Source organism: Microtus ochrogaster, linkage group LG9 (assembly GCF_000317375.1).
Source record: "Microtus ochrogaster isolate Prairie Vole_2 linkage group LG9, MicOch1.0, whole genome shotgun sequence".
In the NCBI taxonomy this organism is placed as follows: Eukaryota; Metazoa; Chordata; class Mammalia; order Rodentia; family Cricetidae; genus Microtus; species Microtus ochrogaster.
Window position 1 is genome coordinate 11166086 of NC_022034.1, and position 15894 is coordinate 11181979.

Genomic DNA, 15894 nt, shown 5'->3' on the forward strand with positions numbered 1-15894 from the left:
GGGGGAGGGGGTTAATATTCCTGATTGGGAGCAGGTAAAAGTTGACCTTCAAAAGGCTTTAAAAGAGAGAGGGACAGAAGAATTTCCTATGGCAATATTTTCACTATGGCATTTAGTCAAAGATGCTCTTCTCAGTGACAATGTAAAAGTGAAGGAACAATTAGACAATTTAGCCAAAACCTTTGAGGAAATTCAAGAATTTGCCCAAAATATCAAAAGGAGCCACTGGGCTAATGAGTGCCTCTCTAGAGCCGACATTCAAGGAGATCTCCTTCTCGTGTCGGGAAACAGGAGGAGAGGCCTGAGGACTGGGAAAATTAGACAGGACAGAGCAGGGTTGGAAAGTTTATTCTGAGGGCCACTGTTGAGCCACAAGTTGTAACTCCCATCAAATGGAGGGAGACTAGGCCAGTGTGGGTGGAACAGTGGCCCCTCAGTAGAACAGCTACTGGCTGCTCAGCAGCTGTGCAAGAACAGTTAGTCCCATCCTCTTCCCCTTGGAATACCCCCCTTATGTGTTATCAAAAAAATCTGGCAGTTGGCAACTACTGCAGGGCCTTAGGCAGGTTAACCAATGTGTGGAAATCATGGGATCATTGCAGCCAGGACTGCCAAGACCTGTGGCTATCCCTAAGAATTACCACATGGTGGTGATTGACCTTAAGGACTGCTTTTTTACTATTCCTTTGCTTCGTGAGGACTCATCCAAATTTGCTTTTAGTGCTCTCTGTTAATCTCAGAGAGCCACACCAAAGGTATCAATGGGTTATGATGCCTCAGGGCATGGCTGATAGTCTAACTTTGTCCAGTTATGTTTCCAGAGCCTTGTGGGCCCTGAGGGAACAACATCCCCAGCTATGTCGTTCATCATATGGATGATATTCTTATTGCAGTCTCAAATGAATGTGAGTTGCATACAGAGTTGCAAACTCTTTATGAGGCACTGCAATGGTCTGGTTTAGTTGTTGCCCCTGAAAAAAATGCAAACTATATTTCCTTTTCAGTATTTGGACCATCAGCTCCTACAGACTGGGGTTTGACCACAAAAGATAACTCTTAGCATAGATCAGCACCACACTCTTAATGACTTTCAACAGCTTTAGGGACACTGTAATTGGATTAGACCATCAATGGGATGAACAACAGGAGCACTAAAACCATTATTTGAAATCTTAAGAGATGACTCAAACCCCACATCTCCCAGGCTACTGACACCTGAAGGCTGTGAATGTCTTAGATTAGTCGTACAGCAGTTAGCAGAAACCCATCTGAATTATATTGATTATACCAGCCTTAGCTTCTGCTGGTCTTTGGCACAGCCTTGCAGCTCATTACAGTCTTTTGGCAGGAGGAACTTATTCCCTGTGTTCATGGACAAGCCTCTCCCAAGAGGTTATGCAACCCTTTTGACTGTCCTGGAGGTGCTGCACACTGCCTGCCTGGAGAGTCTTAGGACGTTTGGTAAAATCCCTGATAGAGTTATTATTCCATACAATGAGGAGCGGCTTAACTGGCTCCGGTTCTTTAGCCCAGAATGGACCATCTTTTTAAACACTCAGTTTGCTGAATTTGACAACCATCTTTTTAACCACTCAGTCTGCTGAATTTGACAACCATTAACCCCCTAATAAATCAGTAAAATATTTTTTGAGGAACATCCGGTTTGCTTTTCTAAAATTATTTTGCTAGCTCCCCTAGATTGCACCCTGAATGTATTCACAGATGGGTCCTCCAATGGCACAGCTGCTGTAGTCACAGCCCGGAATGTTAGGTATGTTGCTAAGGTTCTTCCCCCCCCCCTTGGAAACGGCAGGAAATATGGCCACTGCCTCTGCAGTTCATGAATTGTTGACTAACATTCAATTACTTTTGTGGAAATATCTCATAAGATTTATACTGGCCACCTTCAGAACATTCTGGCTTACCTGGCACTCTTAGTGAAGGCAGTGCACAGGTTGATCAAGTAACCCGTGCTCTCTTAATCTGTCTGCCTCAGGATTCTTTGGCCTCTGACCAGCAGGCATGATAAATTCCATCTTAATGTCACTTCTTTGAGGCTCAAGTATAAAATTTCTAAGGAACAAGCTCTTAAGATTGTCAAAGCATGCCCTTTATGAGCAGAACTTACTCCTGTTCCTCATCTAGGAGTTAATCCTTGGAGTCTTTTGCCCAGTCATACCTGGCAATTGGATGTTACTCATGTGGCATCTTTTGGCAAACTGGGATTTGTACATGTTTCTGTGGATACTTATCAGGCATGCTCTTTACCTCCACCCACTCAGGGGGAAAGGTGAAGGATGTAAAATAAACATTGCCTGCAAGCTTTTGCCTACATGGGGGCCCCAATATTGATTAAAATGGACAGTGGACCTGCTTGTACTATGGTTTATGGCCAGAGCACATTATTCATTATGGGGATGGGGACCGTGATCACTTTACAAGAATGTTAGCAAGGGTTCTCAGGAGTTTCATTTCCGGAATCCAGCCCAATGTGGTGTAGTGTCTACCTTCACAGGATGGTATCTCTGTGGACTTCGTGACTGTTTAAACTTTGGACCCTTGGCTGTGCAGGATCCTACCTTGTTTAATAGCACAGCAAGATGAAAAATCAGAGCCAAAATAGGGTTTCTCATGTGGCTGTCTGTGGCTAATTATACCTTGAATAATTCTGCCCTTAATGGTTCTCAAGTTTTGTGTCTTTTGAACAGCTGTTGGGCTAATGAGATGACTGCGCTGTGGCCCGGGTTCCAGGCTTGGTCCTGTCCCAGTGAGTCAACTGATGTTGAGTCGTCCCTGTTGAGACTTCAGGATCTCCATGGCCGTGGTGGCTGCTATTATCACTGCTGTGGCTAGCACTGTTAATCCCTTAGCCAGACAGGTTGCCACTGCCTTAGAGATCCAGAATGCCCTATATAATTTTCACTAGGGCATTTTCCTGTTTGATTTGGAGGAGGGTCATCTGTCTATCTGTTACTTTCATTGGTTAATAAAGAAACTGCCTTGGCCCTTTGATAGGACAGAAAATTAGGAAGGCGGGGAAGACAGAACAGAATGCTGGGAGGAAGAAGGCAGTGAGGCAGACGCGATGAAGCTCCGGTCCAAGATGGACGTACGTTAGAATCTTCCTGGCAAGCCACCACCTCGTGGTGCTACACAGATTAAGAGAAATGGGTTAACCAAGATGTGAGAATTACCCTGTAAGAGGCTAGAGCTAATGGGCAAGGCAGTGTTTAAACAATTTGTGTGTTGTTATTTTGGGGTTAAGATAGCCAGGCGGCCGGGAGCCATACAGCAGGAACGTAGCCTGCTGTTCCTTCTACAGACCTCCTTTTATAAGAGCAGTTGGAATATATGGTGGGTGCTCCCTTTCCTTTCACTATATTTGTGCCACTAATATGCCAGTCCAGACACTCCTATACAGCCCAGGCTTGCTGAACAGCTAGGAGCTCCTGTAGCTGGGTTTCTGCACTCTGCCTCTATAACAGGGGTCAGCAGCAGCAGCAGCGATGTAATGTCGCTATTTGCCCAAGAGAGTGGGCTTCCTCCGAGAGCAGTATGAGTTAGCAGGCTACAGAAAGACCAGTGAGCCAGAGATGGGTTAAGACAGGAGCCTGTCACAATCAACCTAAGACAGAGGACTCTTCCTGAACCTCCTTCTTAGGCTTCTGCGAACTAAGCAGCTGCCTTGAAATTCCGTCAAGCTTTTACTGTTCTGTGCAACAGCAATCAGTCTCACATCTTCATCATCATCGGTAGAGTGGGTAAGATAATTGGGAATTCTTTATGGGAGGAACTAGTTAAAAGAGAGTTTTTTCCCCACATTAAAAAATGGGAAAAACCATTACAATAGAGGGAGTTGGGTCTCTGTATGATATGCTAGGCAGTTTGAAAACTTAGATGAGAGGGAATCTGATTTAGATGGAATTTATGTAATGTCAATCTTTATCATCTCTATCATTTTTGTCTTATCACTAAAAAAGCTGATTAATCTGAGTGCTAAGATACAGGCCTTAGAAAAATCTAATAAAACAGATCACAGAGAGATTCAAACCCTGACAGAAGAATTTAATGGAGAGCCAATTTTAGTATTGCATTGTAAGAAAAGAGAAGAACAGCCTAAGGTTTTCAGACATCCAACCTTAATATATCCAGCAACCTTTCAGGAATTGCCAAATGGCAGAGTCTGTGGTACAGCTAACTGGACTCCTGTGCCACTGAGAGATGTAAGGAGATTCAAGGAAGCAATAGTCTCATATGGCATGCATTCACCTTTTGTGAAGCAGATGCTAAACTCGCGGTCAATTTGTAATAGAATTATCCCTAACAACTGGAAAGATTTGGTTAAAGGTGTTTTAGAGACTGATCCACAATTACAATGGAGTACCTGGTTCAGAGAAGAGACTAAGATTATTGAACGGAGTAAAGCCAGAGGTAGGGAAATCTCCCAAGATCCAATTCTTGGAGAAGGAGCCTATGGTATTTACTATAGCAAGGCAGGCTGTATATGATGACCACACCCTGGATTTACACTTTGAAGGGATTGTAGATTCCTAGAAACAATGTTTTTCTAAGAATAATCCATTCAGAACGCCCCTCCCTTCTGGATTATGTGAAGGTGGGGCAAAGGCAGCATTGGACTAATGAATGTAGGTAAACAAGGAATATTCAAGGTAATCCTTCACCATCAGGAAACTCCACAAGGGGCCTCTCGCAGGCCCCTATGCAAAGTCCATTCAGTAGTTTCATGCCATTGTACCAAGTAAACTCTTCCTTCTATAAATTGCCTTGCTCACAGTTTTTTATTATAGCAACAGAAAAGCAACTAAGACATATACTCATCTGCCATTACTTATTACAACAGTGTGTAGTTCCGCTAAACCAGAGGTGGGATGCCAGGGTGCAGGAAGGAATCCCTGTTTCTCTCTATACCTAGGCCATGTCAAACACACCTGCCGGCCAGCTAACCAGGGCAGGGGATGTCTATGGCCCCTGCCAGCTCTCTGCTGTCCATCATGGCACATGTGCCAGATTTCCTCTCTGGATCTGTCAACCTTTTCCCACTTAGGGTCTCATAAATATGCCCTACAACCCTGGACAAGATGGGCCCAAGGGCCCTCGGAAGATCTTCCTAATGCAACAAAACAGTCCATCCGTATGGACTCTTTGGGCTATGAAACATCAATTTCATGTGCCTGAGAAACCACCCCAATGCAGCCATTATCCAAACTGTGAGCCTAGCCGCCACCTCCCGAGGAACTGCTTCCATGGGGTGAAGTCTGTGATGGCATCAAGGCAAGTAAAGCTATAGGGGTCTCCGTGACAGAGATACACCCTGTTCTTGCTGCCCTTTGCTTCTCTCTTCTCCTTGTCTCCGCTCACTCCTTAGCTTGTCTCAGGCTTATGATTGCAGGTGAGGGGTTTTGCAACACCATCTCCATCCAGCCCTCAAGTCCATACTCCTACTAACTACCCACAGACACCTCAGAGCGAGCCCTTTGCACTCACTCCCCTGGCCCGCCCATCACGTGCTCCGCCACAGTGCTCTTCACTTCAGGCCCTAGCCATTCCACCTACTAGTTGCTTAAGCCCGGATTCTGGATGCCACAAGCAGTCTGGTGTGGGGACTGGGAAGACAGATGCCATCTAAAGTCACCACAGTCTGGTCTTGGGGAGTTGAGCCTGGCCATGTTCCACTGTGACTTCCAAAGAGGCGGGGTCCCCACTGCAGGCTAAGCCCCTTTTCACAAGACATTCTATTAAAGCCAGAAGCTTTCTGTGTGATGGGGGAAGCTTTGTTAGCCAATCATCTACAAGAAGTGGAACTTAGTTAAAGTTTGGCTTCCTGGAGCCCAGGAGAAAAAACTGGGATGGTCCAGGTGCTCGCTCTCTTTCTAGATGATTCCCACAGGACACCGTGGAACTTGGACTTTCCATTCTTGTGGTGTGAGTTTCCCCTTATAATAAGTAAAAATATAATTGTTTATCTTTGAGCTGGCCTGGTTATTCCCCAAATCTAGCTAACTTCTACACCTGTGAGTATGCTTATCCTTCCCAGATTGCAGAAAAGCAAAATTAAAAATGAAACCCAAAATACTAAGTCACTGCCCCAGCTGGGGACTACAATATCTCACAGCACCAGAACACACCCTCAGCCTTTGACTCACGATAGGCATCCCTGCCAGCAGGCCTTGCCCTTCCCGCAGCCACGAACTTATCTGTGATGGTATTTTGTTTGTGCTTTAACAAATAAATCTGCCTGAAGATCAGAGTGTGGAGCCAGCCACATTAGTTAGCCATAGAGGCCAGGCACTGATGGCACTCACCTTTAATCCCAGCACAAGGGAGACAGAGGCAAACTGACCTCTGTGAGTTCAAGGCCATCCTGGGATGTGTGCGGTTGACTCAGCCAAAAGAGAGTCAAGCAGTGATGGCTCACACCACTCCCAGCGGTAGGGAGGTGGAGATGGGAAGTGATGTGGCTGTGTGGAGAGAGGAATATAAGGCAGGAAGAGACAGGAACTCAGGATTCAGTCTGATGATTCATAGAGACAGGATCTTGCCCCCTTGGTTCTGAGGATTTCATGGAGGTAAGAACTAGTGGCTGGCTGCTCTGCTTTTCTGACCTTTCAGCTTTCACCCCCAAATATCTGACTCTGGGTTTTTATCAAGACCAATTAGAAATTGTGCTACACCTATCAACTAGCGTCAGCTCCCAGTAAGTATCCCAGCATCCCTTGAGTAAGAGATGCCAACCACTATTAGAAGAGCAGGCAACCTCTCATGGTTTTGCTGAAAATGACCAACTGTTCACTCTCCTCTCCACCTTCCCCAGCCCAGAGTTCCTGCTGCTCACAGTGTATATCCTATGCACGATAAATGTCTAAACACTTGAGTCCCAGTCTCTACTTTCTTTGCCCTGATCTTATGGTTTCTTCCTCTGGGTTCCTCTACATTTCCTGCTATGATAAACAATGAACGACTGTAGCTGCAAGATGTGACTATCTTCTCTCTAGGTCACCTCTTAGTGGCATCTGTGGCTATTCTGTCTTCTGCATTGAAAGCAGGCAAACAAGTTCTGTGTCCCTTTGTCCAAAGGACATCTGACCCGGCACAAATCCTCAAGGATCAGGCATGCTCAGCTGGCACAGGGAGCATCCTGGCTTAGCCAGCTGGAAAGTCCAGTCCCCATTAGCCTGACTGAGTGGCTTCTAGTCCCTGTCACCACCATTATGCCCACTAAGCACTTCTGCCTCCCACACAGGCCCCTAATAGTCCATAACCAGAGGGCAGGGCTTAGCTGAGTGGAGAAGGTAAGAAAGCACTCCTGGTGCCGGCTTCACTGTTGTGGATTATTTAACTATGTAAGGATGTGTTACATTTGTTTATGCTGCACTTGTTTAACGATGCAAAGATGTGTTGCCTTTGTTTCACCTTGCCTGCCTAAAGCACCTGATTGGTCTAATAAAAAGCTGAATAGCCAACAGCTAGACAGTAGAGGGATAGGTGGGGCTGGCATGCAGAGAGAATAAGTAGGAGGAAAAATCTAGGCAGAAGAGAGAAGAAGAGAACAAGGGAGAAAGAGAGAGAGAGACACATGCAGGGCCAGATGTCAAGCAGCTGCTGGCCAGACACAAGAGCAGAGAAAGTAAGATATACAGAAGGAAAGGAAGGCTAAAAACCCCAGAGGCAAATGGAGATGAAGAGGAAAAGGTCAAGTTAAAAGAGAGAGCACAAAACAAGCCTAAGCTAAGGCCGGGCATTCATAAGTCTCCATGTCATGATTTGGGAGCTGGTTGGTGGCCCGAAAGAAATCCTGCTACACTTTACCCAGAGGAGAAACCCATGTCAACTATCACCACCATTATAGTATCCCAACAACAGTCCAAACCATCATCTAAAAGGAAGTAAGTTTACTCCCAAGACTTATCTCTTCACCACTAGAATAGTAGAGAAGACTAAAGTCACAAGGCTGGAGAGGCGGCTTGCAGGGTAGAGTACCTGTCAGGCAAGCACGAAAACCTGGGCTGGGGCCACTGGCACCACCACATAAATCCATAAAGCCATGCACAGCACGGCATGCACCTGTCATCCCAGCATTGGGGAGGCAAACACAGGTGGATTTCTGGAGCTCACTGGCCAGTCATGCTAGCCAGATCTGTGAACTGCAGGTTTGGTGAGAGAGCATCTCAGAAAGGAAGGTGGAGAGTGAGGGAGACAGCCAGCGTTGACCTGCAGCCTGCACACGGCAAGCGCCTGCACAGGCAGACACATTCATGCATGCAAAACAAGAAGACTGAAGAGTCCTCGGGGCCATCAGTTGGGTACACGGTCAACCCAGATCCCCCATTCAGTGGGAAAGGGTTTTTAAATCCATCACCCCACTTCACATTTTCCTTGAGTCTCTTCCTGCCCCTCACAACACAATTGGCATAAAAACAATCTCTCCTTTGACTCAAGGTACTGGCTTGCTACCCACAAACCTGGGTCCCAACTTTCTACCATTCAGGTGACATTTTCTCCCTCTTAGGACAGGGGTAAACCGAGGCCTCAGAAGGCTGTTGTTACAGGTTGATGACTTCTCAAACAACAGGGTTAGAGCAATGCACTGAGAAAGCAGCAAAACCCCAACCATGTTAGTGAGCAGTACTGCATTTGCTCCTCTGCTGAAGGGGGGGGCATTCTTCTGTTTGTATTATATTTTATTTATTGGTTTTCTTTCTCATGTAGCCCTGGCTGGCTCTGAGCTTGCTATGTAGAACTTTGGCCTCAAACTCAAAGATTGACCTGCTTCTTCATGGTCTGCCATACCCTACAATTTATTTTATTTTTCAAGCAGGATTTTTAATTTGTTGCCCAGGCTAGACTTGAATACCTGGGCTTGAGAGATCCACTCGCCTTAGCCTCCCTGTCACGACCAGAGACCCAGGAATGCCTCATCATGCTCAGCTTTTCTCCTTATTTTTGAAAATACAAAATGAAGACGCTGGCACAGTATCTCTTAAGATCCACTGTGCAAGAAGTCTCTTGCTCCTTTAGCCCCAGCCAATGAGAGGGAAAATTTGGCATTTCCTGTGTACCTGCTTGATACCAGGCTAGCCACCAGGGAGCTACCCTGGGGGACAGGTATTCCCAGCCATTGAAGCATAAAGGGAAACAGGGGGTGGAGCTGGGGAAGCAGGAGGGAGTGGCAAATCTGAACCTACAATGCACACCCGGCATGTGAGGGAGGGGCTAGCTTTGGGAAGGGGGCCACCACCCCTCACACTCTCTACAGTCCCTACTATCTTCACCTTTTAAAGAACCAGCACTTGACAGGAAACTCTGAGGGGAAAACCTGAAGGCTGAAACTTCAATCAGCTAAGTCCGAATAGACTGCGAGCCATTGAGCAGACTTCAAAAGAGGCATTATGTGGCCATCCAAGGCCTAACAACATACACAGTTTAACAAACCAAGATTTAGGCTCTCTAAGGGAGCATGAGTTCAAGTATGTTGTTCCTGGGCCACACGCCCAGTGGCTCATACCCAGGGACATGCAGGTTAGGTCATCGAACACCCTCCCAAGTCAGACAGGAGGAGGAAGCAGGCAAACACTGATCACACAGGCCACGTGTGACCCAAAGAGACCATACGCTAGACCACTGCCAGGTTGTCATAGTCCAAAACGCGGGCAGGGAAGCCCTTCTCCACCATGGGTCATCAGGGTGACCCGGGGTGGGTCATTCTGCCTCTCTAGGATGCTGGTTCCTATAGTAACATCCAGGAAACAGGGGATCCAAGTTGCCAGTAAAGGTGAAGCCTCATTCCCAAATACCCCTGACTGGGCACACATTAGCTGCCGGCTTTTGTCAAGAGCGTGGGCTCTGGATTTCTGACCATGGAAGCTACCATCTCAAGGAGACTTGTGAGTTATTCAGGCACTCGCTGACTCCTATACACCTGTGCCCTTCATTTGTAGCTTTGAGTAACAACAGTAACTCCCCTACAGGAGGGTAGTGGTGGGGAAGCTCAATGGGTGTAAGCTGATGCAGCAGGGGGACCCACATCACACCACAGCCACCTGGAACTCTAGCTCTGGGGAACCCAACACCCTCTTCTGGCCTTTTTGGGCACTCGCACACACATGGCATATACTCACACATAAATAAAGTAAAACAAAATTTAAAAAGGGACACAACAGTCTCTACCACACAGTTGACACTCAAGTTTTCTTTAATTTTGAGACATCAGTTTCATTCAGAAAAAAAAAATACCCTAAAGGATACACACCATCCTTACCCTCTTGCCCATCAGAGCCCACGGCCTGCCTCCCAGACAGCACATGTCCAGAGCTGTAGGCGACAAGCCCTTAACAAAGCTGCAGTCTGCAGCCCCTCCCAGTGACCTTTTCCTAGTAATGGCTTTCCTCTGGTCTAGTTCCTTGTCCTGTACAGACTCCTGGATCTCAGACCTGGTCAAGGCCTAACTCTCTCACACATCCTCTGCCTCTGTAATCCCCCTGAAAAGCACCAAGGATGGAGTTGTGCCACGCAGATCCGAGCCGGGGAGAACCACCCGAAGCAAGTAGCTACCACTTTGCTAGAGAGCCGTAACTCCTGGAAGGCACCCTTCCCAAGAGGTGAGAAAGACCACCTGTGAGTGCTGTCCCCGTGCCTGGCACGAACTCACCTCCAGCTGGCCTCTAATCCACCTGAGTCAGGAGTTCCTCCGTGAGTTGGAGGGACCGAAGTCAAACTTCTAAGGAAGCCGGAGGAAAGGCGTCTTTCCACCGTAGACTCTTGCATTGAGAAAACGCTTCCCGAGTTACCCCGCTGCCTCCAGAACTCCAATGAGCCTAAGAATGGCATCCGGTCGCCCGAGGCCACTTTTCAACCTCAGTCGCCCCGGCTCCGGGCACTCCCTCACCGCTACTTCAGTGCACACCCAGGCGACAGCTGCGTCAACAGCAGCTTTAGGGATGGCGTCCCTGGGGTTCGGGTTTTCCTCGTTAAAATCTCTGTACTTTACAGAGCGACACGGAGCCCCAAGTCAGCAGATTGTAAAACTCCTATAAAACTCAGCACGCGAGAGATCTAACGAGGCTCTGCCAGGTCCAGCGTGCCCACGTCACCAAACGCCACCGAGAAGCGCGTCTGGGGGAGCTGAGGACCCAGTTCGCAGCTGGGGGTCCAGCTCCAGCCGGCGGGTGCGCGAGCCGCGGGGCATCCTCACCGATTCTGGACGCGGAGCAGCTACGGACCAGCCTTCTCCCTGCTGGGACCCTCCAGCGCCCGCCCGGAGTCCCGCGGCGCGCACGAGCCGGGGACCCCAACCTCAGGCCCCGGGACCCCACGCCCAAGCCGTGGGCGGCCACTTACGGTTCCATCTCGGAGCCCCGGGCTCTCGGCCGCTGCCGGCGCGTCCCGAGCCCGCCCGGCGTCCCGCAGCCGCCGCAGCCGGAGCCACACGCGAGGCCGAGCAGCCGGCCGCGGAAAACGCATCAGAGCGCGACGCTCGGTCACGTGCGCGGAAGCGGCGGCCCGGCAGGGAGGAGCGGCCTCCAGCAGCACTCGCGCTGGACACCTGTCACGTGGGCGATCGTCGTGGACAGCCGAGGCCCGGGTCTAAAAATCACCGAGGAGTACGATCCCAGAGACCCTGTCCAGGTCCCCAGACACTCGTCTTGTGGCTGCTTCCCCTTTCCTTCATCTCCGAAAGTGTGTGTGGGGGGGGGGGGCGATATGTAAGGAGCTATTAGCAGCTCTCTAAAGTTTACTGCCGTGTTAAGGCGTCAGCACGTGCCACGCTCTTGTGTCTCTCTCTAGCAACCATTAAAACTAATGTCCACGGGTTTCTGATACCCACAACCAGAAGCCGAGGGAGACGAGCATGCCCAAGTGCAGCCTCTCACCCTCCAGCCTGCAGGGCTCAGGCCCAACTCTTCTGCCTCCTGTGTCTCCCTTCACGTTTGCTGCACCAGCCCCAGTCAGAGCGAAACGGAGGCTGGTCCCCGTGTGGATGTGTTATATTTGCTTCTGCTGTACAACATTTGTTTAAAGATGCAAAGATGTGTTGCATTCTTTCATGCTGCATTTGTTTAACGCTCTGAAGCTGGGTTGCTTGGTCCGTCTAAAACATCTGATTGGTCTAATAAAGAGCTTAATGGCCAATAACAAGGCAGGAGAAAGGATAGGCGGGGCTGGCAGGCAGAGACAATAAGAAGGAGAAATCTGGGCCGCGGAGATGAAGGAACTAGAAAAGGAGAAGCCACCACGCAGCCAGCCATGGAGTAAGAGTGAAAGTAAGATATGCAGAAGAAAAGGGGAAAGCCCAGAGGCCTAAAAGTAGATGGGATAATTTAAGAAAACTTTAAGAAAAAAAAAAAAAAAACCTGGCTAGCAACAAGTCAAACTAAGGCTGGGTATTTATAAGCAATATTAAGTCTCTGTATGTAATTTCTTTGGGAGCTTGGTGGCGGCTCCCCCAAACAGTAAAAACAACCAACGACAGTATTTGAGGTGTGCTATTCCAACTATCCCGCTGTTGCCACTTGTCACTTTTTATGTGCCTCCCCCTTCCAAGATCTGACAGCCCAGCCCAGGAGACAGTGCACACGAGCATTAAGCAAATGATTCAGGGGCACTTGCTGACTGACTAGTGATAGACCAACCTGCTTTCTAAAACTGGGAGAACTGGGGAAGCCTTCTCATGGGATCAGAGACAAGAAGGCAGGGCCAGTGAGTGCCTCACTTTCCTACGAGGGTGAGCCAGTGGCTCTGCTTGGCCTGAGCCTTCTCATAGTGTAAGCACTGAGAGTCCTATATCCTGGAAACCCCCCGCCCCCAGAGGAAGGCAAAGGTCAACAGCAAGTCACACCTGGTCCCTGGTTTTTATTGTTGTTGGTTGTTTCTGTGAGTTACCAGGCAAACCTGTCTTAACATTTTTTAAAAAAAAAAAATGTCTTTAGCTTGATTCCTTCAAGAACAGAACTAGGGACAGTCTCCATGTTAATTTCATCAAGAACAGGGAACCTGAGAGATGACAAAGATGGGGGCGGACAGAAGAGTGCACTGGAAGGTCTGAGGTCTGAGGTAGCTGGAAGCTTCACCACACAGAGCTGATTGGTCTACAGGACAGTGCCAGAGAAACTACCAGAAACTACCATCTCTCGGCTTGTTCTATCTCCTGTGGCCCCTGGGTTAAGGTCTAGCCTGCACATCCGGTGACTACCCATCCCGGGCAAACAACCCAGGGCCAGTGCCTTCAGGCACTCTGCAGCCTACCCCTCTGTCAGCACTACTGTGCCAGGGTCTGTGGTGGCAGAGGCTGGAAGCCTGGGAGTTTTCACTAGCACAGAAGAAGCAGAGTGGAATGAGGACCAGGAGAAAGGCCAAAGAAGGGACAGTGCTAGTCTGAGCAAGGCCAGGTTTGAGGAGCTAGCCCTCAGATCCTGCACTAGGAAACGGGGCTGCTCTGGAAATGCGAAATGAGGCATTTGTTTTTGTGGGCTTTCTTGAGACTCCAGCTGAAGGGGGTGACCTTGTCTCCATGGTAACCTCAGGGAGTGCCTACCTGAGGGTGAATTCCTCCAGGAGAGCAGGCAACCTGAGCATTGGGTAGGGAATCCCAGTATTGATCCAAGATTGGGGGCGATGAACCCAAAGGGCAGAAGAGCAAATTAGCTTAGGACAGTGGGTCGCAAAATGTGCTGAAGTAAGACCACTTGGGGAGCTTTAAGAAACCTCAACCCAGTTAAAGCAGACCAGAGTGCAGCTTAGGATGGGTGCTTTGTGGGGTTCCCCCCCCCACCAGGACTCTGAGACACAGCAAGTTTGTTAATCAACTGTAGCTCTTCCTGGGGGCCAGCTGCATCTCTGAGCTCCGGATACTCTGTATCCCAGTGAGAAATAAGAAATGCTAGTCATAGAGGCTGCAGGGCCATCCCTGGGGAGTGACAGTGAGTGACACTAGCTCTCCCTGGCATGGGCATGGCTCTTAATGCTAGACACTATGACAAAGCTCCCTTCTCACTGCTGTGGGAAGGAGGGTGGTCGGTCCTCAGCTCAGCCCACTTCCTGTGTAACAAATCAAAGGCTGCTCAGTTAGACCATAGTGTTCCATGCACTGCTGAGGTAGTGAAGGCTGAGGTGAGCCAGTCCTGGGTACAGGATGGACGTGCCCAGCTACAGGACCCAGAGTCGAGAGGAAATCCTATGCTTCAGCCTTGAACACACAGATCTGGGGGCTTTCCTTTGGTTTCCTGACTCTGGACTAAACCAAACAACCCAAGAACACACAGGGTAGCAGGGGATTGGGTACAGAAAATTCCAGAGGAGCAGTGACCTGGGCCAACAAAGCCAGGGGACTTCACAGGGTGCACTTGGACTATACGTGGTGGTATTAGAGCCATCCACCTACAGGACCTGAGGTGGTGGCCGGGGAGAGGGAGCCTCCTGATGCACTTTCCCAGGAAGCTGCTATGGTTCAAATGCATGAAAGTAAATTTTAAAGTTATGGAGGCATTCTTGATATTACTAAGACATTTCTGGATAGGACAAGAGAGACTATGAGACAGTTGTTATTTTAGAAAGAGACTTGGGGGTTGCGCTGATGATCCGGTTGATAAAGTGCTTGCCACCCACGCATGAGGACCTGGATTCAATCCCCCAGAATCCACAATGAACAGTCAGGCAGGGTGGCTGTGTGCTTGTCATCTCAGCTCTGGCAGGCAGAGACAGGTGGCAGAGAGACAGTAGAGAGAGAGGGGCGGGGCGGGGGGCGGGGGAAGCTGGAGACAAGGCTCAGGAGTAAGACTGCCTACTATGCAAACACAAGGGCTTGAGTTTGGATCTCAACACCCTGTAAAAAGCCAGGCAAGACTATGTAGGCAGGTCCCTGTAACCCCAGCCCTGTGGGCGCAGAGATGGAGGGTCACTGGGGCTTATGGGCCACCAGCCTAGCCAGGTTCAGTGAGAAATCCTGTCTCAAGGGAGTAAGACGGAGGGTGAGAGAGCAGGACAGCAAAGCCCTCTTGGGGCTTCTGTGTACAAGCATGGGTGCACACACCTGCACACATACAACAAACACACACACCACACACACATATACACCATACCCACACACACACATACACCATACCACACCGGCACACACACACACATATACACCATACCCACACACACATACACCATACCACAACAGCACACACACACACACACACACACATATACACCATACCCCCCCCACACACATACACATACACCATACCACACCGGCACACACACACACACCACATACACATACTACATCCAACACATATACCACACGCTCACACATACACCACACACTAACACACACACACCACACACACACATCAAATCTACACACATATACCACATACTCACAAATAAACCACACTCACACACATACACTACACCTGCATGGTGTAGGAGTCCTTCTATCTATGTGTTGTTTTCATTGGTTAATAGAGGAACTGCGTTGGCCTGTTGATAGGGCAGAACTTAGGTAGGCGGGGAAGACAGAACTGAATGCTGGGAGGAAGAAAGGCGGAACTGGAGAGAGACACCATGGAGACGCCAGAGACAGATGCTGGGAATTTTACCCAATAAGACACTGCCATGTGGCGGTACAAAGATCAATAGAAATGGGTTAAACTAAGATGTAAGAGTTAGCCATTAAGAAGCTAGATCTAATGAGCCAAGCAGTGATTTAATTAATACAGTTTCTGTGCGTGATTATTTTGGTTCTGGGTGGCCAGGATGAACAAGCGGCCGTCTCCTTCCAACACCCTCACACATACACACCAGACCTGCACACATACACCACACATACACCACACATACACCACACATACACATCACACCTGCACACATACACCACACCTGCACACATACACC

At 48.9% G+C, this 15894-nt stretch overlaps 1 protein-coding gene across 2 annotated transcripts in view; it reads right to left on the minus strand.

The window, feature by feature from the left end:
* Positions 1-15894, minus strand: part of Tmem181 (transmembrane protein 181) — a 62083-nt gene that overhangs the window by 36067 nt on the left and 10122 nt on the right. The window contains exon 1 of one of the 2 annotated variants that reach the window (XM_005363395.2): positions 11356-11476. The exons of the other annotated variant lie outside the window; for it this stretch is intronic. Within the exon in view, the coding sequence (XP_005363452.1) occupies positions 11356-11363 (8 nt within the window). The 5' untranslated portion in view covers positions 11364-11476. Of the gene's footprint in view, positions 1-11355; positions 11477-15894 lie in introns of those variants that run through there. 2 annotated transcript variants of the gene reach the window in all.